This window comes from Phascolarctos cinereus, unplaced genomic scaffold (genome assembly GCF_003287225.1).
Source record: "Phascolarctos cinereus isolate Bilbo 61053 unplaced genomic scaffold, phaCin_HiC Scaffold_7;HRSCAF=346, whole genome shotgun sequence".
NCBI lineage: Eukaryota > Metazoa > Chordata > Mammalia > Diprotodontia > Phascolarctidae > Phascolarctos > Phascolarctos cinereus.
Genome location: NW_027556180.1, coordinates 1,240,885 through 1,268,770, shown reverse-complemented (window position 1 = coordinate 1,268,770; position 27,886 = coordinate 1,240,885). Strand labels below are relative to the sequence as shown.

Here is a 27,886-nt window from a genome sequence, read left to right as displayed (position 1 = left end):
GCCATCCCAAGGCAAAATAAATATTTATTATAAGCACAAGTTACTGATTCAAGTAAACAGCCCTTGCTGGGCATTTCCCCAGGACATGGCCACCTCAGAGTGCCCACAGAGACCCCCGGACGTCCCTTCTGGGGTCTGTTGTTGAGATATATCCGTCAGAGTCAAGTGAACAGCCGATGGCCCCGGCCTGTTCTGGCCGCGTGAGGTTCATGTGAAAGGCAGGCTTGGCTCATGGCCGAGCGCCTGGTGGCCTTGGGCTCCAGGGACCAGGGAAGGCCACAACCCGGGGCAGGGAACACTTGACTTTTTCACCCTCCAAGAGGTCAGTTCACAGTATAACATCTCCTTCACCTCCTGCACCCCCTCCCAGCAACATCAGGGGTGCCTGTAAAGTTGATTAAAGACAAATACAAAAACACAAGGGGGGGCATTGGCTCCTTACAGAGTATGTAATATGGCAGCTTCCTCACCTCCCCAGGACATCTACACAGGGAGCCCTCCTTCACCCTCGGACAGGAAGGCCTCCCCAGAAAGGGAGGTCAAAGCTGGGGAGGTCCATAAGCACCCAGCCTTCAGATGTCCCAGCTGGAACTGCTGAGAGCATATCTATAAAGTGCTTAGGGCAGGGGCTGGTATACAGTAGGCATTGAATAAATGCTCACTCCCTTCTCCCTGTGGATCAGCACTACAGGTGAGTGATGACAATCTGGGCTGTGCTCTGCAAATGTGGGAGGGGCCCTCTGGGTCAGTAGTAACCACCTTGAGGAACCCCTGAAGGCCACGACCTACCCAGCCCCAGGAGACTGTCTCCTGTCTGCCATCCTGGCTCTGATACCAAGTCATCAGCTACCTGTCCCTGGATGCAGGCAGCCCCCTGGTCTCCCTGGATGAGTAGATTAGAGGTCCTGACCTCAGCCCTCTCTCCACAGAGGGGTGGGATGCAGGCTGCCCAGTGTGGGTCTGCATAGCCCTGCAGCCATCCACTGGGCAGTGACTTCACTTTGAGTAGGGTCCAGGATGGAGGGAAAATATCACAGCTTAACTGCTAAGTGTAAGTAAAGGTTGGGGTGAGGTGGGGGTGGGGAGTAAAGGAATGAGCCCAGGCAGCAAAGGGAAAGAGCAGTGAACGTTCTTGTGGGCAAGAGCCCCCACCAGCGTGCTGCCATGCACACAATAGGGATGGTGTCTGCTGAATCGAAATTAATTAAAGAATCTCCCCCCACCCCCACCCTGTTAAGGTGTCTTCCCGAAGCCCCTGAACCTCCCTGCTGGATTCCTTAGACAGTTTTGGGGTTTGTCTTTCTAAGGCTCCAAGAGGCCCCAGGAGGTCAGGGAAGCGGTGCCAGGCCATGGGAGCCGGGGAAGACTGGTAGGACCCAGGGGCAGCAAAGCTAGAGGCCGGAAACCTGCAGCTGGGGGCTTTCCTTACCACCAGGTCTCCATGAAGTACTTCTGACTCCAAAATGAAATGTCTCTTATGTTAAGCATGAGGCTCATTATGACTATCTCTGCTGGCTTACAGGGTTACTCTATTTGGACAGGGATGGGACAACTGTGGCCCAGCCCCTCCCCAGGACTCCTGGAGGTCCCCCCTTCCCCAGCCCTCATGGGGCCCAGGTCCTGTGCCTGCTGGGAGGGCAACGTGAACATAGGGGAGGAGGCTGGGACCCCCACCACCCCCATTGGCTCCACTGTACCTAGAGACCCTGGATCTGCCCAGACCTCAGCTCAGGCCCCTGGTGGCTGGGCCAGGTTGGTGCCCCAGACAGGCCTTTTTACCAAGTAACCTATGGCAGAAGGTCTCACCCAGTGAACAAAGCCAGATATGGAGGCAGACCTGCAGAGCCTCAGACTTGGGCGTGGCCTGCTGGGCCCCTCCCTCCAGATGGACTGGCACACCCCACAGGTCCCAAGGATGGTGCCATCCACCAGCCCACAGGTCCTGGCCCACGGGGCAAAACCATCTTCCTAAGGACTTAGGTCGTGGGGGACTGAAGCCCCTTCGCAGCAGGCTTGACACTGGTCACTGCCGACTACACTGAGGTTTCAGGAACTTCATCCATCTCCTCAAATGCATTGAGGGTGGTTTTGCTGTTGTATCTGGAGGAGTCCTGGACTTTGCTGAAATCTGTTAGAAAAAAAAAAGAAGGGAGGGAGGTAGGAAGAGGAGAGAAAGGGAGAGGGAAGGGGAAGAGGGGAGGTAGGAAGAGGAGAGAAAGGGAGAGGGAAGGGGAAGAGGGGAGGATGGGAGGAAGAAAGAAGGGAAGAAGGGGAAGGAAGGAGGGGAGGAGGAAAGGAGGGGAGGATAGGAGGAGGGGAGAAGGGAAGGGGGGAGAAGGAGAGGAGGGGAAGAGGGGAGGGGAGCAGGAGAGGAAGATGGGTGAGGGGAGGAGAGGAAGAGGAAAGAAGAGGAGGAGAGAAAGATGGAGAAGGGGAGGAGGAGAAGACGAAAGAAGGTGAGGTGGGAAGGAGAGAAGTCACTTTGGAAATCCTCAAGGGGCTGGGATCCCGGCTCTCCCTCTCCCCTCCCCCTACCCCAGTCAGGTTTCTGAATGTACCAGCATCACAGGCTCCAGCCCTAAAGCTGGTAAGGAGCACTCAGGGCTTCCCAAGTGCCTTAGATGGTCCTAGAATGAGACCCATGTCTAGTGACCGGATGCAGCTGGTCACTGGGCCTGGCCTCCAAGTCTGGCCCATCTGATGGCACAGGCCACAGCCGACATCCCGCTGGCAGGGCCCCTGAGGCCCAAGGTCCCTCCTGACCACATTTATAAATGTCACATTAGTACAAAGTTGGCCATGTGGGGCAGTGGGCAGAGCCCTGGGCTTCAACTCCACAGAGCTGCCATGCTCTCAATTCATCTCTCCTGGCCCAATTTCCTCATCTACAAGAAGAGGGAGATGAGACCAGCCTCCCTGGGGGGCACTGAAAGCCATGCACACATAAATGGATGAATGAATGAATAAATAAAGGATGTAAGAATAGGTAAAAGATGTGGAAGAAAGGACCCTGAAAAGCTCAAAGTGGGATGTACATCTGCCTATGAGGGGTTGTCTGTTCCGCTGTATATCATAGTCTGGGGGTCTGACTGGATGATGCACATTCTTCATCCACTTGGATTTTCCCATGTGGTCAGATCAAACTCTTTAGAATTATTATGAAAATTAGCTGGGCATGCCAGTCCATGCCAATTATATCAGCTACCAGGGAGGCTGAGGCTGGCAGATCTCCTGAGACTCTGCTGGCTGGGTGTCTGGCCAAAGCTAGGCGCCTGTATGGGGAGCTCTTGGGAGCAGGGGGCCACCAGTCTGTCTAAGGAGGGGCTAAGCAGCCCGGGTCAGAGACAGAGTCAGAGGAATATAAACACACACACACACACACACACACACACACACACACACACACATCTTGATGTAAGCACAGGGGACACTTTGCTAGAAGAGCATCTATAAAGCAGAGATTTGCTCAGTTGAATCAAATGCTTTCCGATAACAAGGAAAAAGAGGCCCAGTGGGTCCTGCATCCTCTATATCTCTTCTCACTCAGTTATGTTGTCTGCCAAGGAGCACCGCTTGTGAAGGTGTGCCCACTCCATCAGCATGGCCGGGGATCATCCTCAAGGATGCTGTCCAGATGGGGAAGGAGGCGTTGGACTGACGTTCTTTGACTCTTTTTGGGTAACAGCGGAGTCCGAGATTTTTTCACACCTTTGGTGCCCTCCTCTCTTTCCCATACTTTGAGAGTCAGTCCCTTGATGTCCTCAGAATCGCCCTGTCTGTAAAGCACCTTCCACCATCTTTGTTTCCTTCGGCAGCACATCTATCCCCTTCCTCATGACGTCCATCAAGGACGGTGGGGTTAGAAGCCAGCTTTGGCGGCCCCGAGTGCCGCATGGTGAAAAGTCTGTGGTGGACCTTTCCATCTTCCTTGTGTGGGTCATCTTTCCAGTTTCTTCCTTAAGTACCTTGGGCTGACTTGCCTCTTTAGGTCTCTCACTGAGTTTTTCTTAGAGCTGGGTCTTCTTCCTCCGCTCCTCAGTCTCTAACAAGGTGACACCATTCACATTCTCCAGGGACTTCTCAGTGATGTTTTAGAAATGAGCCACTAGTCTACACTAGTCTTGCTTTAAGCTGCCATCTCTTCTCACAGAGATGGGATCACGTGTGTGCTGACAGAAGCCATCTCCCTCATCTGGGAGCACTTTTTAAATGGGTCAGGGTGGAGTCGTGTTAATTACCTGCCATCTCTTCTTTTCCTTTTTCAAATTCTCTCTCCTAATTTTAATTTTGATCGTTGCTCTAACAAGTTGGGGCTTGGGCCATCATTAATTATGACCCCCAGCTCCATAAGAAGCCCCTGTCTGTCTATTAAGATAGAATCCACTTCTTTCGGGGGTGTGGTATGATATGGGGCTCACTAAGCCCGGAACCCCCTTCCTCTCCTCTTGAACGAAGTTTTCAGGAAGTGTGGGTGTGAAAGGTGTTTGGCCTCTCCTTCATCCCTGGTGCCTGAGCTATAGTCTTGCCCGGCTCTGCACCATAGTTACTTCCTGTCAAAATGGAGACGTCTTTCGTTGAATGGAGGCCATCTGGTTCTCTGTAGAAATCTCTCCCACATCCTTCACCCCCCATGATGGCTGGTGTGGAAGCTGCAGCCCTTCTTGGTGATTTTCTGGCAAATTCTTGCACCGCCTCATGAGATGACCGAATGTCTGGCAGGATGTCACCCGGCCACACGCAGAAGCCAACTCCACCCACTGTCTCATCCTCTTGTCCTGCGGGCATAGGCCACTCCGCTCCCCGGAGCTGCATCTCCCTTCTCTCTCCTGGTTCCCTGCACAGTGAGTTTGTCCTCCAGTTTGGCCATTCCTGGGTCACAGGACAACTGTCTCCCATTCACTACCAGCAGCAAAGCTGAAGACAGCAGTCCCACAATGGCACGCTTCTTATCACCATCTGATGGCTCCCCACCCGCCACTCTGCTGCCATTACTGAAGATGGGTAAGGGGCCATGGAGGACCAGCCAAGGCTGAGGCTCAGTAGCCAAGATGCCAGCCTCCCCTTCTTAGCTAGGCTGGTTCTCGGGAAGGGTTCGAAGCCTTTCCATCATGGCAGAACCTGCCCCCGGCTGGCTCAGGTTCCAAGAGCCTGGGTCTCCCTCCACGCCCGTGAGGCATTGGAGTAGGACAAGGAGAGGTCCTCCATGATGGAGAGTCATTTCTAAAATGAGATAGAGTGAAAGTTGAGCTTGTTTGGAGACTCCCAGCCTGGGGCTCTCCCCACTGGCCCACACTGCCTTTTGAGAATTCTAGCTTGTAGAAGTGGTGGACCTGAGATCTCTCTGCTTGTGCCAGCCCCTCCCCCAGCCAGGATGCCCCGGCCCCCTCCCCCAGCCCCCTCCAGGGCATCCAGTCCAGCTCCGCAGAGACAGTACCTAGGCGACGTATGGGCCCCGGATCTTCATTAATAAAGGAGACGTGAGTTTTCCATTCTGTCCACTTCACTTCATTGATTCTGTATGAAACAACAACCCCACAGTGGACTCATTACTGGCTGGTCATGGATTTCCTTGGCTGCCAGCTGGCTCCTATGCTCCCCTGTCCCTGCCTGGCCTTTGTACTCCCATGGAGGGTCACACTGGAGCCTGGCGCTAGACTGCAGGAGGCCAGAGTCCAGGCGCACTTCTCCCACTTACTAGCTGGGCCCCCTCCCCTGCTGGGCCTCAGTTTCCTCAGCTGGAAAATGGGAATAACAAGACCTGCTGGGACGACACCAGGAGATCCAGAGGATTAAATGAGACAGGGGAGAGGAATGCCCCTCCCAAAATAGGGGGGCCAGGCTGATCCATGATGAGGGGGAGGGGTCTCACCTGGGAGGAAGGCGTAGCCCAGGAAGGAGCCAAGAGAGCTCCAGAGGGAGAGGCTAAGGTCAGGCCAATGTGGGAACTGGTGAGGGGCCAGGCAGTGAGTGACCGTGACCGCAGCACCGGAGAAACAGGCCCATGGCCAAGGGGGGAGCACAGAGCCGGGCAGGCAAACGCCCCGAAGGAGCCTGGTACGCTGGCGACTGAAATGGTGTCTGATGAATGCCGTTATGGTTGTGACATGCCAGACACCCAGCTGTGGGCCTCCATCCCCAACAAGAGCATTTATTAAGCACCAACTGTATCAGGGCTCCTAAGTGGAGCCACAGCAGACACAGCTGGAGTCAGGAAGACCCAAGTTCAAATCCAGCCTCCACACGTACAGTCTGTGTGACCCTGGGCTGCACCGCTCCCCACCTCAGTTTCCTCATCTGTAAAATGAGGCTCATAACAGCACCCACCTCCCAGGTTGTTGTGAGGATCAAGTGAGATCACATTTGTGAAGCATTCAGCCCAGAGCCTGGCACATAGTAGGTGTTTCATAAATGTCAGCCAAGGTTGAAAGGGCCCCGGGGGCAGGCGAGTCCGATTTCTATCTAATAAATGGACACGGGGACGTCCAGCCCTGGCTTGAAGCCTAAATCTGTCCCTTCTTCCCCGACCCTGTTTACCCCTGCATACAAGCAGGAAAGTCTAATCTCTTCCACGCTGCCGTGGCCTGCCCCGAAGTCTTTGCTCCAAGCTACACTCAGCCAGGTCCTCCAGCTGTCTACACAGCATGTCTACGGCAGCTGGGGGGGTGCCACAGGGCACAGAGCGTCCGGCCTGGAGTCAGTTTGTGAGTTCAAATCCAGACTCGGACACTCACTAACTGGGTGACGCTGGGCGAGTCCCTTCACCCTGTTTGCCTCAGTTTCCTCATCTGTAAAATGAGCTGGAGAAGGAGATGGCAGACTGCTCCAGGGTCTTTGCTAAGAAAACTCCAGATGGGGTCACAGACAACGCTGCATGTTTGCCTATGGGCTACCTCGATGCCCCAGAACCTCGGAGACATAGGGCTGGTCAGACTCAGCAGACTGGATCTGACCCAGTGGCCATTCCCAGACCCATGAATTGCCTGGGCTGACCAGCCAGGATCACTCCCAGCCGCAGAGGATTTTGTAGGCATCCCAAACTCTCCCCTCCCAAGATTCCCAAGCTTTCTCTAGGGACTTTCACTTGTTATGCAAAACAACTGACCTAGTGAAAGTGGGAGAGAGCCTAAGTACCCAGTCCCCTCCCAGCCCCTTCCTAGCACTTGCCCCCATTAAAGACCTCCATTTTGCCATGCTGGCTGTTTTCTCTTGAATTTAGGTTGACGTGCTCAACAGACAGAAAGGATTCACTGTGCACCTGATGTCGGGTGGTCTCAAGAGGCCTTGGGCTCTCATGGGCAGCCAGGGTGAAGATGGCATCCCACACTCCCTCCCTGCCTTACACCCAGCTTTCACTTTAAGCACCTCCTTCCATATGGTGTGGTTTTTTCTATGGAGACCAACTTGTGGGACGCATCCCAGTGGCCTATGATGCAGGTCAGGCTTGGTAGGAGAGTGGGCAGCCAGTTCTCACAGGGGAACTGGGCAGCTCGGCCTCTAAAATGAATTGTTACAAGGGCCTGGGCAGACCAAGATGGCAGCCACATCGATGAGTCACTGGGCTCCTTGCCCAAGCCTTTAGCCTCTATGCCCCGCCCAGGCCTCAGGACACATCGTGAGGCGCCAGCAGAGCGGGAGGGCTAAGGCAGAAGCCAGGATTATCTCACAAGGTTCCTACCCACAGAGGCGCAGCCTCCACCTCCTGGGTATGGTTGATTTTGTTTTTGGTCCCCATTGCCTGGGACATAGTAAGTATGTACTAGTGTACACTGTAAGTAAGGCTTGTTAAACTGGGCTGTTGGATTACGGGGGACCTCACCCACTGCCTGTTGGCACACTATGCGTCCCAGAAGTCCCACCTCCCCCATGAACTGAGATTTCCCCAACTCGGTCGCTGGCCAGTGTTGGAGGGTAGCCCAAGTCCATTTGACTGCCAGGCCGTAACAAAGTGACCGCTGGATGAGCTCCTCCCCCACCCGCCCAGGCCCATCGTCTCCCAATATGGGAGCCTTTGAACCTCTCCACCAGGACAGAGGACAAGCCCAGCCTTCCCTTCCCCCACATCTCCTTAGGAGTCATCCCTTTCTCCCAGAGTACCATCCAGCCACCTGGGGACGGGCCACAGAGTAGACGCCTGAGTCCCTGGTGCCAGCACTCGTCCATAAAACCCCTTCCCTCTCTTTTTGGTGACCAGCGCTACAGCCTCAGTAGTAGAGACAGGTCCAGACAAACCCTTTCTGAGGATGGTTTTCCCCAGAAAGCTTGGCAGGGGCCCACTAGATGAGAAGGTGATCTGCCTCACCGGAAAGGGTTAGTTGCACTTCCCTGCCTTGAATATGCTGAATTCATAACAGGCTCTGGCAGGGGGGCATGGTGGGCACACAGCTGAGGTCTGTGCCAGGCAGTGCGTTAGCCAGTGCTGAGGAATGGGATATGGCAGTGACCTCCCCAGTCCCCTACAATGGCTAGATTATGCAGGGCCAAACAATGGATCCCTAGGGCCCTGAGAAGACAGCTGAAGGCAGAGCAAGGGATGTTTAGGGCACTACCAGTCAGACTTACTGTGGCCGGGCCTCTAGGGCACAGCTTCAGACCAGAGTCAAGGCCCAGTGAGGACTTCCCCATCTCTGGGGGACCGTTGGTCCTCAGCGAAGGCACCAAGTCCTCCAAGCTCCCACAGACAGAGTGTGGACCAGAGTCTAGCTTAGGGAGAACACCCTCACAGGTGCCTTCTGGCTGCCATGAATGCCCTTGTGGGGGGCCAGCAGCTGTCCACTCTGAAGCAGACACAGAGCCACAGTGGGCAGCACGGGCACCCTGGGAGGGGGGAGGACCCCACAGGGATAGACCACAGCCCTGAGGCTGGAGCACAGACCCAGGGAAGGGATTCTTCTTCTCCCCTCCTGACTGTGAAGGGGCTGAATCCAGCAGAGGGAGGGAGGGAGGAAGGGCTGCTGGGGAGAAGCTTTCCATTCACTTCTTACTCCCATGCCACAGGACCTGGGGGCCATGGATGTGCCTAGATCTCTGAGGCTCCTCTGGGAAGGAGGCAAAAGGCCAGGTATGTGGAGACAGAGCCCCAGACCCAAGCAGGGCCCTATTGCCTCTCCGTCCCTGATAAAGTCCTCTGTCTGGCACTGAAAGCCCTTGATGAGCTGGCCTCTTCTGCCTCCTTACCCATTTCTCCTCTCGCCATACCGGCCCACTGCTCACACGTGACCCTTTGCCTTCGGCCATACCCCCCACCGGTGATGAGTTCCCTCCTCACCTCACCTCTGCATGGTGGAATCCCTTCCAGACTCGGGTCAGGGGCTACCTTCTGTGGGGAGCGGTTCCTCATCCTCCACAGCAGCTCCTGGTGTCCTCTCTCCCCGATACCTTGTGTTCGTTTTTACAATCTATTTTATGTGTATTTAGCACATGCACACGCTGCCTCCATTAGAAAGTAAGCTCCTTGAGGGCAGGGATGATTTGCTTTGGTCTTCCTATCTCTACCACCTTTCACAGCACCTGGCTCTTAGTAAGTAGGTGATTAATAAATGCTGAACTATGTCAGGCAATAAGCATTTATTAAGCACCTGCTGTGTGCTGTCCTAAGCACTGAGTTAGCCCACAATACTGAGAAAGCCAAGCTTAAATGATGTGCCGCAGGAAAATCCCCAAAGCAAGATGGCAGCTGACTCAAGGCGGGGCTGCGGCCCACACACTCACCTCAGACACAGCCTGAAGTCCTCATCGGCCACCTTGCACAGTTCTCCCATACGGAACTTACTCCTCAGCCACTCAGGCAGCAATTTCTCAAATTCCAGGATGGTCCTGGCTCTCTGGGAAGGAGACAAGTACAAGCTGAGACCCCCAGCCCCAGCCCTGGCCCTGTGAGGGAAGAGAGTGCCCAGCCCATGCAGTCAATCTGTGGGGACCGAGGGGATGAGGAAAGCAGGCTGAAAATGTTCCCACGACCCTGCGAGTGTCTGAGGCAGTGTGGCCTCAGGAGCAGGGGGCTGGGACAGGATAGTCCAGGGAGCCCGGCTGTATGCTAGCCCTTTCTAGCTGTGTGACCTGGGGACATGCACTGCCCTCTCTGTCCCACACCATGACACAGCTGGAGGCCAGGGTCTTTAAGCTCCCTCCCCATCCAGAAATCTGGGAGCTACCTAATGGACCAAGCGGTTACCTATCCAGGTTTCAGGCTGAGGGTAACCAGCTCCTGGTGCGGGCCAGCCTCCCTTGCTGAGCCCTCCTCTGGGGAAGCACCAGCCACAGGCCCAGGTCTCCCCATCTTAACAAGCCTTCACTTGGTGCTGTCCCCAGTTAAGAGGCTACCGACCTCTGGCTCTCCCTTCCTTCTGCCAAACGCCTGAAAAGTACCGTCTACTCCTATGCCTCCCAATCCCTTCCTCTCCCTCGCCTCTCAGCCCCTACAGTCCAGCTCCTATACCCACCACGAAACAGCCCTCCCCAGAGCCAGCAACCCACGGCCCATCTCAGGCCTCAGGCTCCTGGACCTCTCTGCAGCTTCTGGCATCGTCCACACCACCTCCCCCTTCTGGATGTCCTTCAGTGACCCTGCTCTTCTCTCCCCCTCCCCCTCCCCCCTCCCACCTCCCCTCCTCCTAGGGGAATTTCTCCTTATTGGCCCCTTTCCTAGGACTGATTGGGCCTTAGCGATCCCATCACTCCCAGGAGCTCATCCACCCAGCCCAATCTCTCGGCTGAGCTCCAGTCCCAGGCCACCAGCTGACCTATTGACAGACATTCCATATTTGACAAAATAGTCTTTCTAAGACAAGTCTGACTGTCCGACTCCCCTTCCAAAGAAATAAATCCTCAGGGGCTCCCTTCCCGCCCCTGGGAGAAACAACACTGAGCGCTGAAAGCCCAGCACAGAGGGCCCTCACCTCCTCCACACCACTCTTCGGGGCCTTTTCACCTCCTCTTCTGTGTCCTTTCGGTTCCCCGGGCATGAGTCTCACATCCTGCCTTCCTGCCTTTGCATTGGCCATTCCCCTTTCCTGGGCTGCCCTCCCTCCTCACCACCACTTCGCACAGCACTTGATCAAAGCTGTGCCGCCTCCACCAGGAAGCCTCCCCACTGTCCTCTTCCTCCTCTGAATACCTTGTATTCTCTGAATTGCTTTCATGGTATTGCCCCCCCCTTCCCTGAATGTCAGCTCCTTGAGGGCAGGCCTCATTATGCTTTTATTTCTGTATCCCCAGAACTGGCACTAGAAAGGGCCTCCTGCATTGAATGGAAAGACGATGGCAGTGAAGAAATACCTGCTTTTTCATGTACTTTGGAGAGGATACCATGAAACCAAGTTCCCTGGCACTGCAGCGTTCTGGGACACTCGCCCTGAAAGGGCCGCTAAGGCACAGTAGGAGCCTGGTTTCTGGTCCCAGCTTTGTTACGACCTTGCTGTATGATCTCAGTTTCCCCACCTGTAAAGGGTGCTTCCCTTCCAGCCCACGGGCCACCCACCTGGAGACGCCAGATGCGCTCACTCTCCTTGGAGATGTTCTCCACCGTCTCCCCCATCAGGGCGATGAGCATGTTCAGGAGGAGGACGAAGGTCAGGATGACGTAGGTGATCAGGAGGAAGAGGAACAGGATGGGGTACTTGGAGTTCTGCTGGATGTTGAGGTCTCCCAGGCCGATGGTGAGCTTGAAGAGCTCCAACACGGCATCGCTGAAGCTTCCGTAGGAGCTGCACTCGGTGTCCTTGTGGGGACACTTCTCAATGAGGGAGGCGAGGGCTAGGTGTGGAGGGGGATACAGGAGTTACCTTCCCTACCCCTCTGGGTGGGCATGTGCCCCCCCTTCTCTGCCCCTTCAAATCCTGTCCCCATCTGAGTTCAGCAGTCCCAGAAACAAAGAACATGATCACAGGGTCAAGGTGGAAGAGCCCCAACACAATACAGCACCTATGGCTGGCTGCCAAGCACACTAGAAAGCACAGGTGTGGAGGATCTTTCCTTAGATCATTTTAAGGCTAGCTCCAACATCAAGAGTTAGGATTGTCTGCCATGGAGAAATGCTGGAAGCTTTCAAGAGGCCTTCCCCGATGCCTGCTACTAGCTCTCTAGGAATGCTCGCCAGAGCAGGAAGACCACAGAGAAAATGGAAGGTTGGCAAACACTGGAAAAGAGTGATGACCCTGATCTGCAGATGAAGTAAGTTTACTTAAAAACTGCTAAGGAGTCAGCCATGAAAGTCATTGGAGTAATTCATTGTTTCAGCAAATCCTGTTGTTTAGTCATGTCCCACTCTCCGTGACCCCATTTGGGGTTTTCTTGGCAAAGATACTGGAGTGATTTGCCATTTCCTTCTCCAGCTCATTTTACAGATGAGGAAACTGAGGCCAACAGGGTTAAGTGACTTGGCCAGGGTCACACAGCTGAGGCCAGATTTGAACTCAGGTCCTCCTGACTCTGGTGCTCTTTCTACCGCTGCCCGGCCCTAAATCACACCCATCTCTAAAAGGCTATTTTATAGCCTATCTCCACTATCTCTACATTTCTAGTCTACCTTAGGCCACTCTGTGCTCTCCTCCCACTGCATGTGGCTTGTCACTGGGCCCTGTCACTGGCTTATCCATGCCTTATACTGTGGTTTAGCAATGTTTCTAATGTTGATATATATCTGGATTTCTTCACCAGACAGGAAGCACCCTGAGGGCAAGCACAGCACTCTCCCCTTCGCTTATCTCAGCCAGCATAGCTGAATAAATGGTCTGCCTTAGGTACTTAGCATCAGTCACTTCAAGTTGAATGAGTAAATTGGGCTTTTAATCTAAGGTCAAAGAACTTTTTTCTTTTTGAAGTTTTGATCATCATATTCTAATTGGCTCCCTTTGTAACCCTAAATGCACTTTATTTTAAATAATTAAAACTTCTGCTCTTGTTTTACCAGACTACCAAAGATGTCTATTACCCCAAAAAAGGTTAAAAACCTCTGAAATAAGTGAATGAATGAGCACACTGGGAATTTTGGCTGATGGAGTCAGCCAGTGAGGTGTAAGTCAACAGCGCTTCAAATATCTGGGGCTCCAAGAGAAGCAGCTTTGAGGGAGATCAGAGCTGTGTCTTGTGGGGGTGAGGGTGGGGGTGGGGGGTGCGCTGCGCACAGGCAGTGGCTCCCTCAGTGACAAATGGAGCGGACTTTTCTCTCTCTGCCTCCTGAGGCCAGGAAGGTTTCCTAGTGGTGGTATGACCTGGGTTGTTGCACGTACCTAGAGAGGAGGACCACGCACACCATGGCCTCTCTTCACACTCAAAAAACTCCAGGAGGAGCCTCGCCGAGGCTTCCCAGGTTCTCCGGCACTGACTCAAATCCAACATTTGGTGCCAACTCGAGCCAAATGCCCACCTATCACACGCTGTTAGCCTCTTTATTCTAATAGCCAAAGGAGATTCGGGAAGATACCTAATCAATGGTTTGCTGACTACTATGATGGCTGAAAATGGGTCTGCGGGAAAGCCCCAAGCTGGCAAATCAATTAAATGACGGCCTATGCGCATGGCCAGTGCTGGGCCAAGCCTGCCCGAGGGGGCTGCCCCTGAGCCGCCTGCTCTTTGGTGGGGACGTGGGCATCAGCAGACCGTGAAATGCTTCAGGGTGTGGCCGCCAAGTCTCTCTGGGACGCTACTGCTCTACAAAGAAAGGAAATCTCAGGAAGCTTACCCACGCCGAACCCAAGCAAGAAGACGATGTAGACAAACAGAAACTTCAGAACGTCGTGCAGAATGACCTGAAAGGAAGGAAACTGGTCACGAGGGACGGCGCGGAGTGTCCGCCGCGCAGGGCGCTCTGCGAGCCCCTCTCCCCTCCCAGGCTCCCTGGAAAGCTGTGTCCTGCCGCCTAGGCCCAGGCGAAGGCTCCCCGTCCCTCGTCTCCTCCCTGGCCTCTCCAACGAGACTGTAAGCCCCCTGAGGACAGGGATCTTGCCTCGCCACTCCACCCTGGGGTGGAGCCACAGGGTGCTCAGTACCCCATAGATCTCCACCCTCAGGCTGAGCACTTGAGGCTCTGCAGAAGTCGTACCCTGAAGCTTCCCTGGCGTGCACTCCCGCATGAGGCATTTGGCCCACCCTTTCAAACTGAACGTGGAAGTAGGCATTTTCCTCCCTTTGGCCCGCAGCCCTTGGAGGCCCAGACCCGACTCCAGGACGGTCTCTGGAGCAGCCCCCACGGGGGTGCTGAGCTTGGCAGAGTCTCACCTTCTGTATCATCACGCTGTACATGCCCATGGACTGGAAGCCTCGTGTGTAGTAGAGCATGTTGGCCCAACCCAGAGCCATGGCCAGCACCAGGCAGGCCAGGTACGCTTTGTAGGCAAACAGGTACAAGAAGACAGAGAGTATCACCAGCACAGCCTGGATGAAACTGGAAGACACAGACACGGGGTGAGGAATCCTGGCCCCTGCAGAGCCCCCCAGGTCGCATCCCTGCAGCCCCTGGAAATCCCTTCTCCCACCTCCATGCCTTTACCCAGGCAGTTCCCCAGGTCTGGCAAACATTCCCCCCTCATCTCTGCTACACTGCCTCCTCCCTTGAAATGACTTTGTATTTATGCCATGCTCTATGGGGGCACTTGCTTCTGTATGGACAAGTTGTTCTCCTATTCCCTGCCCCCCCCCCAGAACTCAAGCTCAAGGGAAGGGACTTTTCCTTCTCTGTCTCTAGTGTGTGGCACACAGTAGGTGTTTAATAAATGCTTGTTGGGTACCCAAGGGTGGCTGGCCCTGGGCCCACCGGGGATAAGCGGGCACTGAGCCCCCTTAGCCCTAGGGCCCACTCTGGGCGCCCAGCCCCTGCAGGAGTGGGAGGGTTTGGGAGCACTCCCTCCCTTGGAAGCAGCGGCCTTGGGCTTCAAAACTCCCCACCTCCTCCCCTTGTGCCCCCTTCCCCCAACTCCTTCAGGGCTGGCGGGGAGACTGAAGGAACCACTGTTAGCAAAGAAAGGGCTATTCATCACTGCCCAGTCAGGCCTATGTCCTGAGGAAGTCACCAGGGCCTTTAAGGGAGGGGGCCCCCACCTCAGCTTTGTTGGCGCCATCAGCGGGTCTGAGGGGGCGTCTTGTGGGGAGAGCCCTTGCCTTGTGGTCTGGAACATTCAGCCTCCACCTTTCAGAGCCGCCTCCTCCAAGAGACCCTCCCTGACGTCCCAATGATTAGCGCACTCCCGGATGACTGCATTTACCACATATCTATTTGATATCAACTTAGATTGCGTTTGGTGTTTTCTCTGAGAGAATGTAGCCCCAGCACTCAGCATTGACCCCCCTCTCCCCTCCAACTGGATACTCTCTATCCAGGCCTGGCACACAGTAGGCACTTGATGAATGCTAATTGAATTGAACCCTACCTCCAGCATATGTCAGCTGGGAGGCTGAAGGTAACTTACAATTCAGAGTTGGCCAAGAGCTCAACAGCCTCCTAGTCTGACTCAGAGCTCCCAGATTCCGACAAGGGGAGGTTGTCCAGCCTCTGCTGGGAAGCCTCCGAGGAGGGGGGCCCCCTCCGCCTCCGCCCCCACCCCTCCCCTTCCTCTCCTCTCAAGGCAGCACCAATGGTCGGGAAGTCTTCCTGCCTTAGTCCCACCCCCTGTGCCAGCTCTGCCCCCAGGGCCCAAGTGGAACCAGGCTCAAAGCCAGCTCTCTCGTTCCCCTACCCCCACCCCAAGTCTTCTCTCCCCCAGGCTAAACATCTAGAATTCCTCCAGCCTTCTCTGTGGGCCCCTCACCATCTTATCACTTCCTTGGATGGTGAGGCCTCTAAAACCCTTGGGGCCTCCCCCTTCTTCCACTTGTGAAGAGGACTTTCTGAATCCCAACATGAGACTGTACTCATAAAGCCTCATTCTCCCAGACGTGGTCTGAATCTCTTGCCCACTCCCAGCTTTGGGGATCCTGACTCTGTTGTGCCTTGTGCTAGCTAGTGGTCAGCCTATCTTCCTGTCACCTGCAAATGCGATAAGTGTGCCAGGGATGTCTTCAGTCACGTTATTGATAACCATGTTGAATAGCATAAAGTCAGGCTTAGATCCCTCGGTGTGCCACTAGCAACCTCCAAGCACTGATGACCAAGGGAATGGTCCTTCCAATGTCCCCAAGAATGGCATGGGAGACCCATTAAATGGATCGTGGACATCTAGAGAGTGCCTATCTGTGACACTCCTTTGACCTATTGACCTCTGCTTAAAAAAACCCCAAATGATATTTGTGTGGCCTGGCCTGTTCTTGATGAAGGTTCTTGTGACCCTGCTTCCTTTTCTAGATGTTTACCAGCCATCCCTTTAATAATCTGTTCTAGAATTGTGCCAGGAATTAAAGTCAGGGTCACTGGTCTGTTGTTTGCAAACCCCCCTATTCCTTTAGTGAGCGTCAGAATACATGCCCTTTTTGAAGCCTGTGGTTATCCTTCCTTCACCACTCGTTTAGAGTCTTTCACAAACCACTGATGGGGGCTCACAAATGGTATCCAATCTAATCCAGGCAACAGCTGCTCAGTGTCTGCTCTAGCCCTGGGATGGATGGGGAGAATAGAAAGGTGCACTCACAGCTGCCTCCAGTCTGGCCCCCGACCAGGGCAGCTGGTAATCTCAAATTGTCTCCATATCCTGGGTTTGAACTACCTGAGAGTTACTTTTGTTCTGTCCCTTCCAGGCCTTCGATCATGAGCAAAAGAAAGTGGGAGTTGGTCTGCATCCATTCTGCTGTCTGTTATCATTATCCCAGCCTCAGCCCTACCAGACCACCACCTACTAACTCTTCTTGGACCTCCTCTTTCCACCAGCATAGCTTTCAAAGGAGTCCCCTGTTGGTGGTCTTTAGCTCCCCTTCCAGGCCCAGCTGGCCTTGGAACATCAGCTGAACTCCTGCCGATGGCGCCGGCAGTACAAAGATGGGCTGTGCTTCTGTACTCTCCCTTCGTTACATGTGCTTGTCCCCCTCAGCTACGACCTTCTTCCAGTCCCTTTCTCCCCAGCAAAGAATGATTCTCCACACATATCACCATATGTGCCACACCCTCCCCCACAAGCACAGGTACCCACAGAGCACACTCACAATGCAAAATGGAACCAGGCATCTGAGAGGATGGACTGCAGGTCTGAGGGCCTCAGCAGGAAGATAGCGATGCCCTAGGAAAGGAGGAAGAGGGCTGACAAGGGAGTTTCAGAGCTGAGAAAGTACACCCCGCCCCAGCCCCTGCAAAGCCCTTTATTGGAGGGTTGAGGAGCTTGGTCTAACTCAATTTGATCAAATGTTTTCTGAGCACCTCCTCTGCGCCAAGCACTGTGCTGGCCCTGGGCACACAGCTACAACAGGGAGTGGTCCCTGCCTTCAAGGATGTTACCAAGTCAAGGGGGACAACTCATACCAATAAGCATAATATAGGCCAGAGGTTGCCAGGGGCAAAGGAGAAATCAAACAGCTCTAGGAACTGGGGAATTGGGGAGGAGTGGAGTCAGGGAGGGCTTCACAGAGGTGGTGGCACCCGAGCTGAGAGGATGTGCTCCATCAGTGGGTGGCAGCCTGTACACATGCACAGCGGGAGGAAATGACATGTCAAGTCCCAGGAATGATGGGTTGGTTTAGCAGGGATGGATGTAGCATGCATGAAGGGCAGAGGAGGGGAAAGAGGGAGAGACAGACAGGTAAGAGAGAAAGAGAGACCAACAGAGAGAGAATGGAGAGAGAGCCTGCCTCTGTTTCCTCATCTGCAAACTAGAGCCCAGGGTTGCAGTGAGCACGGGACAAAGGTTTACACAAACATTGGAGAACTAAGAAATGTTCGTCAAAGGAGACTTGTCCAAGCTCTCTCACGAAGTTGGAGGCTGAACAAGTGACCTCTTGATCTGCCAGCTCCTCATGCCTCCCCCCTCCTGGAGGCATCAGTTGTCATGCCACTCTCATGCTGCAGCATGATGGGGAGACTGAGGCTCAGAGAGCTGAGTGACCAGTGCCCCAGATGCCTGGAAGCTTAATGAGATGGGGGCTTGTCAAGCACCAGGCAGCTTTCATTAGCATCACCTGTGGTGGCTGTGCCAGGAGGAAGAGGAGAAGACAGAGTTCTGCCCTCTCTCCAGGACAGTTCAAAGCCCATGTGCCAGGAAGGCAGGGCAGGGGACAAGCCACTAACCTCTTTCACAGAGATGCACGTGGCCCAGATCAACACAAACATCCTTCCGATGAGCTGCAGCCACCCCATCTTGTGCGTCAGGGCTAGTGGGTGTGGCAGCACCTGGAATAAGTGGAGACAAGAAGAGTGCCAGGGTCCTTTGGGGACTTCCTGCCATGCCAGACACCTGCCCGCAAGGAGTCAGCCCTTGTGATGGGGCTCTCCATGAGTGTTTAGGACTGGTCTCAGAGCCTCAGACAAGCTGAACTGGGAGGGGTCTCAGTGGCCTCCAGGCCCACCTGTGGCTGAACAGACCCCTTCACTCTCAAGGCAGGATTGGCCATCAGCTCTGCCTTGAAGCTCCTCAGGAGGGAGAGCCTCCCCACTCCCTAGGCAACCAGGCCCCTGTGGGACAGCTCTTACTGTCCTTACTGAACCTATCTGGCATCAGCTCATGGACAGACATACCCTTTATGGGTTGGACTAGACTTTAGAGAAGCCCCCCAGACCCAGAGGAGAAACAACTTTGGCCCATCCAGCTCCATCCCAAGACCACAGACAGACCCTCTCTCCATGAAGAAAATGGAGCAAATATTGTCCCCTCACCTTCCCTGCTTCAACTCTGACCCCTCCATCCATAAACACTATTATGTGAATGACCGACTTTAGACTTCCCCCACTGTGTTCTCACACCCATTATCTCAGCTTCTCTGTGGAGCCTTCCAGCAGCTCCATAAGGCAAGGCAGACATGAATAGCCCTAAGCAAACATGCAGTGCCTCAGTGGATGAAGTCAGGAAGCCCCGAGTTCCCAGCTGTGTGACCCTCAGCAAGTCACGGAACCTCAGTCTGCCCATTTCCTCATCTGTAAAATGAGGATAATAATAGCACTAACTTCCCAGGGCTGCTGAGAGGATGAAGGAGATCAAAGTTTAGCAAATTTTACAGAGCCAGGTACAGGCTAGCTATTACCGTTGTCATGATTTCCCATTTGACAGACAGGGGAAGTGACTTATCTAAGATGCCACACAGGGACCCAGGCTCCTGGCATTTACACAGTGTGTTAATTTGCTTTTGGTGGGATGTTGATTTATGATTACCTGCCATGTATTTTCTTTTATGAGCCTTCTCCTTCCCCACTTTCACAGCAAATACAAAATCCTCACACCCTGGCTGCCCCTACCTCCTTTTCCAGTCTTCTTACACTTTATTCCCAACAGTACTCTTTGATCCCGTGATATCAGACTCCTGCCTTGATTGGCTCAGAGTGAAAGTAAACAGCAATTGTTTCTGTTTTGGCCAGACACCCTGAGGGTCTTCACCTCCTAGACTGATTTTTTTTCCCTTTTTGACTAGGTAAAGAGCACAATTAGGGTTAGTCTCTGCCTCATTTCTTACCTAGCCTCAATCACTGAATGGGCACTGCCTCAGTCAAACTGAGACCTGGGAAAGACCTTAGTTTAAAAAGGCCAAGGTCCCCCCACTGCATCCAGGGCCATCTCCAGGTGTCCTGATCTATATCTGGCCCCTGGACTCAGAGGGCTCCAGAGGAAAGAGTGAGGCTGGTGCCTTTGCACAGCCCTGCCTTACTTAAATCCAGCTCACTCTAGAATGAGCAGTTCAGGACCTGGATGGAGTCTGACAGAGTAACCTTAGGTACCCCTCTGACCAAGACTAATTGTCGACCAATTGTGTGACATGTAGGAGTTTTGTGTCTCCAACTAGATCCTGAAGTCCTAGGTGCCGGGGTCCTATGATCTCTGACTGCATGAGAGAAGAAGGAAGAAGGAAGAAGATGCTGTCAAGAACATGGCTGCCATTTTACTTGTGAACCAGCTCTATCACCCAACCCCTTTGGTGCTCTCTCTGCCCAAGACCTCAGACAGCTTCCAAAACAACCTGGAGCTGAGCACATTCTCTGAGTAAAACCCCGGTGGTTGGGCTGGGCTCGGGCCTTCCCCTTAGGGACACAGAGGTGACCCTTGATCTAGAAGAACTGAACTCAAGATCAGCAGTGAAGATGAGAAGGGGCACCATTGGCTTACACTATTGTTCTGGAATGACTGCAGGCCGGTGGAGATCCCACATACCTCCTCCTCCCGTGGCCGATAGTAAGAAACCAGGGTCAAGGTGATGTTATAAAAGAAATAGAAACAGAAGGACGTGAAGAACATGTATTTGGCAAATTTCTTCCACTTCATTCGCAGCAGGGTGTGCAGAGGCTCAAGGGTCAGCATTTCATGGCGGTTCTATGGCCAGGAGATGGGAGAGACAGGAGATGACTCAAAACAGGCCCCAGAACGAGGGGCAAGACAGGACAGACATGATCACACTGTGTGGGAAGCTCCCTCCCTCAGCTCCTGTGGTTTACTTTTAACTCTGTGGAATTCCTGTGCAGGCTTTGGGGGATACCAAATGACATTTAGGGACCTTAACAGAAATTTCTAATCCCAAATCAGAATTTTCTCACCTGTGGCTGGGACCAAGTACTTCAAATCAGGCAACAGGAGAAAAGTACAAAAAATAAAAATAAATCAACCCAAAAACCCAAACCCTTAACTTGGGGCATTCTGCTGGCTTTTGAGGGCTGCCTGGATGGTTGGGTATAGTGGTTCATAGCCTTCAACCATATGCTAAAAGCTCTCTAGCCCTTCCTTTCTTTTTTTTTTTCTTTAGGCAATTGGGGTTAAGTGACTTGCCCAGGGTCACACAGCTAGTAAGTGTGTCAAGTGTTTGGTCTGAGGCCGAATTTGAACTCAGGTACTCCTGACTTCAGGGCCAGTGCTCTATCTACTGCGCCACCTAGCTGCCCCTCTGGCCCTTCCTTTCCAAGGACAGGCTTGCTAGTCACTACATTCTAGCAGATGGTGGTGGCAGGCATCCGTGCAGAAGCTGGACTAGTAGGTGGCAGAAGAGGGGCTGTCAGACCAGTGGAAATGCCCAGCAGAAAACAGGACACCCATAGCACTACAGTACCAGTGATGACAGTTGGCCTGGCCACACATGTCCCTATGTATCCCACACTTTGGTCACACGTGTTCCCTCCTCAATTGATGGTGACCCATAAACTGTCTCCCATATGGAAATGGAGTCCATCTTTTATCACTTCGTCTGCTGTCTTGTTTAATTAAATACCTTTGTCTTGTAAAGTCCCCAAATCATGGGGGCTCTTGAGCTGTGTCTGTGAGTGGGTGCTGACCCACCCAGTGCCTTGAAGCTGACCTAGCTCCTGGGGGCCCTGTTTGAGGAGGGAGGCCTAAATATCTCTGCCGAGGAGGGGTTATCTCTGAATTATAAGGGACAGAACCAAACTGGCTGCTAAGGAGCCGATCTCTGTGTGGGTAAGGAGTCGTTTGTCCAGCTCCAGTGAGCTGAAGAACAGTTACAAGGCTGGGTGCTGAGAGATGTAACCAGTAGCTGTGAGCCCTTGCTAGGGATCCCTGAATAATGGTGGAACACAGGGGAGCTGCTTCCAGAACTCCCCGTTCACCAAGAAAGGGAAGAGGCAACGGTGTGCTCCCCACACCTCAGTTCTGGGCAATATTCCAGAACACTCTAGATGATGCCAGAGAGCCGGCCAGGAGAACCTGACCTCCTTTTAGGACAGGGTGACTGAACACCGCCCAATTCTAAGCACTGCCTGGAGGGTGCTGTCACAAGGGCTGGCTCCCTGTGGATCATTGGCATGGCAGGAAGTCCCCGAGGGACCCTGCCTCTCTCTGTCTGTCTCCACGTTTTCCAGATGCTGGCATGCCCACTGGCCTTGATGCACAGAAGGCAGCAGCTTCAGGGGACCCAGCTCACTCTGATTGTCCTTGTGGAAAGGATGGAGAAATAGGGACCACACAGCAGTGCCCCGGAGGAATGGTTGCACCATTCTAAGAGGCCTCAGCATCCATTGGAGGGGTTAGAGCCATCTGGGCCTGGCCCTAGGCTAGCCCTCCCTCAGGCCAGCTGGAACCGGACCCTGACCACCAGGACCTGCCCCCCACCTGCTCTTTCTGTCCTTCCCCCAAATTCTCTCCTACTGGGCCCCAAGGCCCTTGCTATCTCCCCGTCATGCCCTGGTGGCCTGGTCCCTGCTGGAACTGCCACTGTACTCTGAGTGGCTCCTGACCTCCAAGGAGGGAAGGTCCTTGGGCCTCAGGCCCAGTGGCAGATGCCTGCCTGGCTCCCCTCCCAGGGGGGAGTGCCAGCCTTGCTCCCACCGCCCTGGCCAGGGGCAGGCCACTCACGTCGATGTTGGTGTTATAAACAATGATCTCCAGCACTGAGTTGTCTGTGGTAGTGTCCACGTTGTTGAGGTCGTAGAGGGAGGATGAGACGGGCCCGTAAGCCCAGTCTGTGAACTTTCTAGACAGGTTTCTGAGAGGTTTCTCCTTGATCTCCCGGCTGAGAATATACTTGAGGATCTAAGGACAGGACAAGGGTCTTGGGGAGGGGCCAGACTGTGGCGGTCCACAGAACTCTCTTTGAGGCGGGCGCCCTCCCCAGCGTGGGAAGAGGGTGAGCAGAGGAGCCCCTTGGTGTTTGAAAGGGGGTGAACATCCCATCTCCACTAGAGCCACACCCCTCCAGCCCCTGCTGGTCCTGATCTGCTGCCTGGGCTGGGAAAGGAGGCTAAGCCCTCTCTGGAATGCTCACTTCTGATCTCAAGCCTTTTTCTGCCAGATGCATCATCACACACGGGACAGGGGTGGGGCTCACAGGACACACATATCTTCATACACGTGGCGGGGGGGGCTCATATGACACACATATGAACACATGTAATCATGCAAGTTGTGGGGTTCACATGACACATGTGAACACACATATTGTCATACATGGCGGGGTGGGCTCACATGACCCACGTGAGCACACATGTTCATACCCAAGGTGGTGGGGCTCATATAAACACGTACATCATCACACATGACCAGGGGTGGGGCTCATGTGGGCACACACATCATCACACACAGCAGGAGTGGACATACATGAACACACAAACACTCAGGACTTGCTCCACAGGTGAGAAACTCCTGCCTCCCTACTCTTCCCTCCTCTTTGGATCTGAACCCCACAGACCATTATCCTCCCCCATGTTGTTCTCTAAGTGACTGTAAGCACCCTGAGGGCAGGGACTATGCCTTCTCCTGCCCCACTCCCCTAGCCCTGCTGAGCTCAGGAGCCCGACCAAGCCTGGGCGGCACTTTGGGTAGTCATGAGAACCTGGCTGAGGAAATGGATGAACGAGTGAACGAATGAATGAAGTCGCTCATAGGCTTGGGAGAACAGGCCCAGGGAGGTGGGAAGTGGTCCTGGGGTGGACAGTGGGCAAGTTTCTGCAGGGAGGGTGGTGACTTCCCTGGGGAAGGGGGCCACACACACACACACACACACTCCTGTGGTCAGGGGGAGGGGAGGGGCAGAGCCACCCCCAGCGAAGTGCTTTGGGGGAGCCTGCCTGGGGCTGCTCCGGATGAACAATGACCCTGCTTTTCCTCCAAGGAATTGGTCTCTCCCCCTGGGGGGCCGGCGCCTCTTCTGGACAATTCCATTTCTTTTGGATTCCTGCCCTGGGAGCTGTCCAGCATCCCGACATCTCTGGGAACTGAAAAGGCTCCCTTTGGGGCCTGGGCCCTGCCCGGCCGAGCAGCCCCTCTTCTGGCCCTCAGCCCTGAGGCACCTGACCTGTGGCTGACCCGTGAGGGTTTGCTGGCCTCGTACCCCCTGAGCAGGGGGCTGGCATGGCGTACAGGCTGACTAGCTGCCTGGTGGTTAGACCATGGCGCTTAGGAGGCCAGGCTGGGTGAAGGGGGGTGAGGCTGGATACGATCCTCCCACAGTCCCAAGCTTCTTCAAAGCACAGTGTAGCTAGCTGAACTGGGGAGCAGCGAGAGTCCACCTGACCCCCAGCTTTCAGCCCCCTCCCCCTGGAGACAGCCTAGTCTCAGCTACTTATCTCTGTTCATGAGGACAGGGAGGTTTCCTTTTTGTCTTCCTGTTCCTGGCACCCAGGGCAGTGCTTTGCACATAGTAGGTGGTCAATAAATCCTCCCTGCATCAGATCTGATCCCTTTCTGGGCTCCTTCGTGTCTCAGGGGGAGTGTCCAAGAGCACACGGCCCTCTACCTTGCCAGCACGAGCCACTGGGGGAGTGTGGATGGCTCCGGGGAGTCCATCCCCATGGCTGGATCTCCTGTCCCTATCCTGCTGACAAGTGTCCGGGGTAGGCAGAATTTGGCCAGTCTCTGGCAAGGAATCATGGAGAAAGGAGCCCCAAACTTGGAAGAGTTGGACTTGACTTGGGACTTGGAAACTTACTAGCTCAGACCCTGCAGGTCCTGTGGGACCTCTATGGGGGCTGCTGCTATCAGGGGCTGCCTCTATTGTTACCAGGAGAGGCAAATAATCCAGACTGGTGAACCCGGCTTTAGATACCCATATTTTAACATCCTTGGTTTCTCAGATAACTTATTTTATGCATTTAAAAGGGCAGGGTCTGTGGGTAGCACCAGATGCCAAAAAGGGGGAAATCCCTGAGCAGCAGCTCCCTGGGCCAGGTGAGGACTGAGCCCCCAGGGAAAGCACATCCACTCTGGAGCGGGAGGACATGGGTTCCAGTCCCACCTCTGATGTTACTCCCTGGGGGACCTCAGGCCTCAGTTTCCTCTCTCTAAAATGAGGGCCCTTGAAGCCCCTGCCAGTTCTGGGCCTGGGATGCTCTGGTCCCCCAGCTGACCAGCTCCTGGCATTGCCCAGGTCCCAGGAAGGCTGGCTCCTGGTGAACCAGAATGGCCGTCTCCAGGTCCTCCCCTGCCCCACTGCTTACCTCCGACTTTCCCGTCTTGGCGGCCAGCTGGAGAGGTGTGAGGCCATCCTTGTTCTGTGCAGTCTCCAGCTCTGGGTCCTGGCTTCTCAGGAGAATCATGTTGTACATCTCCTTGACAAAGTCATTCTGCGTCTTACTGTCTTCGGCCACCGTCACCAGTGCATGCAGGATGTTGTTTCCCCGCGAGTCCTGGGAAGCAATGTCGGTCTTTTCGTTGTCCATCAGCAACTGGACAATTTCTGGCTGATTTGTGCAGGCAGCCAGAGCCAGGGGCGTTTCACCTGTAATTGGGAGCCATGTAGTCAGCCCAGTGCCCCTCCATTTATACTTTCATGCATTCTCCACCAAACTGCCAGCCCAGATAGGATTCATCTCTGGGTCTTGGGTACTGTGTGAATGAAGGCTGACTAGCCGAATGGGCATCAGAAAGGGCAGGAATGCAAGGCGGTGGCAGTCGCCTTGCCCATTATCCCTGGGTTTAGCTTTGTCCTTCTGCCTTTTCTACTTGGGCAGGGGGAGGGAGGAGAAGGGGTGCTCAGCCCCTAGAACTCTGGAAAGTTTTATAGAAGAGGAACCTTGTGAAGAATACTGATGAGGCTACTTCAGCCCCTGTAAATTAAATTGGGAATTACATAGACTTTCTGACCCCAAATTGGACAGAGACTCCTAAGACAGACTCCACCCTGCTGAAGAAAGCAGATTAAGGAGCCTGTCAGCTGGATCATCTCTGTGTTCCTAAGAGTCTGGGACCGGGAGAGTGGGTTCTCCTTCTGGAGAGAAAACACCCATTCTAGCCACTCGAAGATCAGAGGGACAGACCAGCCCTTCTCTCATCACCAGAGTATATTCCTGAAGCAATACCAGGACCCAAGAATACAAATCAGCACCAAACAAAGAGACCAACATTCCCTCTAGAAGTGTGCAGAGCTCAGCCCTAACACAAGTCCCATTTCTGGAAGTAAGGCTGGAAGAAAGAATAAACACAAATCTCCCTGTTAGAGAGCTATTATGGTGACAAGGAGAGCCAGGGCAGAAACCCAGAAGAAAAGAAAAATTCTAACATATCTACAAGCATAGACTCAAAACAAAACACAACTTGGACACAAGTTCAACTAGAATCACTGGGAAGAAATGAAGCAAAAGTTTTAAAATGAGTTTACAAATGAAACAAGAGTTCTGGACAAAAGAATTGGAAAAGAAATTAGAACACTGGAGGAAAGACTTGGAAGGGGAATTAACAGTTTTGTATAAAAGATTAAAAAAAAAAACTTAGACAAGAAATAGACTCCCCCAAAACAAGAACGGGGCCAAACAGAAGTTAAAGACTCCATGAGACAACAAGAATATTAAAACAGTCAAAAGGCTGACCAAAAAAATAGAAGAAAATGTAAGGTATCCCATATAGAAAATAACTTCTGGAAAACCCTTCAAGAAGAGACAAGTAAAGAATGACTGGACTGCCTAAAAGCCATGACCAAAAAAAGATCCTGGACATCCTATTGGCAGAAACGCTGAAAGAAAAATATCTTGGCAGGTAGAGGGCAAAGAACAAAGTGTCTGCTGGTCACCTCCTGAAGGAACCTCCCAGAAACACCTCAGCCAAAATCCAGAGCTTCTAAGTCAAGGAAAAAGTCCCATAATCCATCAGAAAGAGTTCAGGTCCTAAGGAGCCACAGTCAGGGTCACACAAGATTTGTTGTTGTTCAGCCCTGTCCAGTTTTTGATGACCCCATTTGGGGTTTCCTTGGGGAAGATACTGGAGCAGTTGGCCATTTCCTTCTCTAGCTCGTTTTACAGATGAGGAAACTAAGGCAGACAGGGTAAAGTGAATTGCCCAGGGTCATACAGTTTTGTGTCTGAGGTTGGATTTGAACTCAGGAAGAGCAGTCTTCCTGACTCCAGGCGTGGCACTCTGTGCACCATGGTGCCCTCTAGCTGCTGTCACAAGATTAAGGAGTTAGCCCTTCAAATCAACAAGGGGACAGTCATTGCTTCCTATGTAAAGGAAGCACCTCCCATTCTCATAGGGAAGACAAAAGGTAGACAATCAGGTCCCTATATGGCATCCCCAGGTCACCTGGGCACAGAGAGGAAAAAGTATGAGAACAGGACAAGAAGGAGATGCACCAATTAACAACCCTAACTGTGAATGTGGATAGGATGAACACACCCATAAAATGGATGAGGACAGCAGAATGGACAAGAAAGTAGAATTCAACAGTATGTTATTTACAAGAAACATACTTGAAACATAAAGATTGACACAGAGTTAAAATGAGGAGCTGGGATAAAATCATTTTACTTCAACTGAAGTAAAAAAAAAAGAAGCAAGGGTAGAAATCATGATCTCAGATGAAGCAACATCAAAAATCATTAAAAGTGATAAATTATGTTAAAAGGTACCATATACAATTAATTAGTATAAATACTTAACAAATATGTACCAAATGGCACAGTATCTAACTACTTAAAGGAAAATCTGAATGAGTTGCAAGGAAAAATAGACAGTAAAACAAAAATGTTTAGTTTTTAAATTAGCTGGGTAGCTAAGTGGTGCAGTGGATGGAGCACTGGGCTTGGAATCTGGAAAACTCATCTTCATGAGTTAAAATCTGGCCTCAGACACTTACTAGTTGTGTGACCTTGGCAAGTCACTTAATCCTATTTGCCTCAGTTTCCTCATCTGTAAAATGAGCTGGAGAAGGAAATTGCAAACCATTCCAGTATCTTTACCAAGAAAACCCCAAATGGGGTCACAAAGAGTCCAACGTGACTGAAACAATCAAAAAGCAGCAAAAACTAAAATAGTGAAGCCCACAAGTACCCCTTTCAAATCTAGAAAAATCTAACCAAAAAATAAAAAAGAAAGAAATTAAGGACCTGAAGAGAATTTTGGAAAAGTTAGATTTCATAGACCTCTGGTGATTATGAGTGGTATTAGAAAGAAGTATACAT

The 27,886-nt window shown here is 53.0% G+C and overlaps 1 protein-coding gene across 1 annotated transcript in view; it reads right to left on the bottom strand.

The window, feature by feature from the left end:
* Positions 1-6: 6 nt before the first annotated feature.
* TRPV3 (transient receptor potential cation channel subfamily V member 3) overlaps positions 7-27,886 on the bottom strand; it is a 43,849-nt gene continuing 15,969 nt past the window's right edge. Inside the window, 11 exon segments of the mRNA XM_020964736.2 lie at positions 7-2,128; positions 5,435-5,514; positions 9,709-9,821; positions 11,477-11,751; positions 13,679-13,745; positions 14,215-14,380; positions 17,065-17,138; positions 18,140-18,241; positions 20,208-20,366; positions 22,353-22,529; positions 24,932-25,212. Coding sequence (XP_020820395.1) covers positions 2,034-2,128; positions 5,435-5,514; positions 9,709-9,821; positions 11,477-11,751; positions 13,679-13,745; positions 14,215-14,380; positions 17,065-17,138; positions 18,140-18,241; positions 20,208-20,366; positions 22,353-22,529; positions 24,932-25,212 — 1,589 coding nt within the window. The 3' untranslated portion in view covers positions 7-2,033.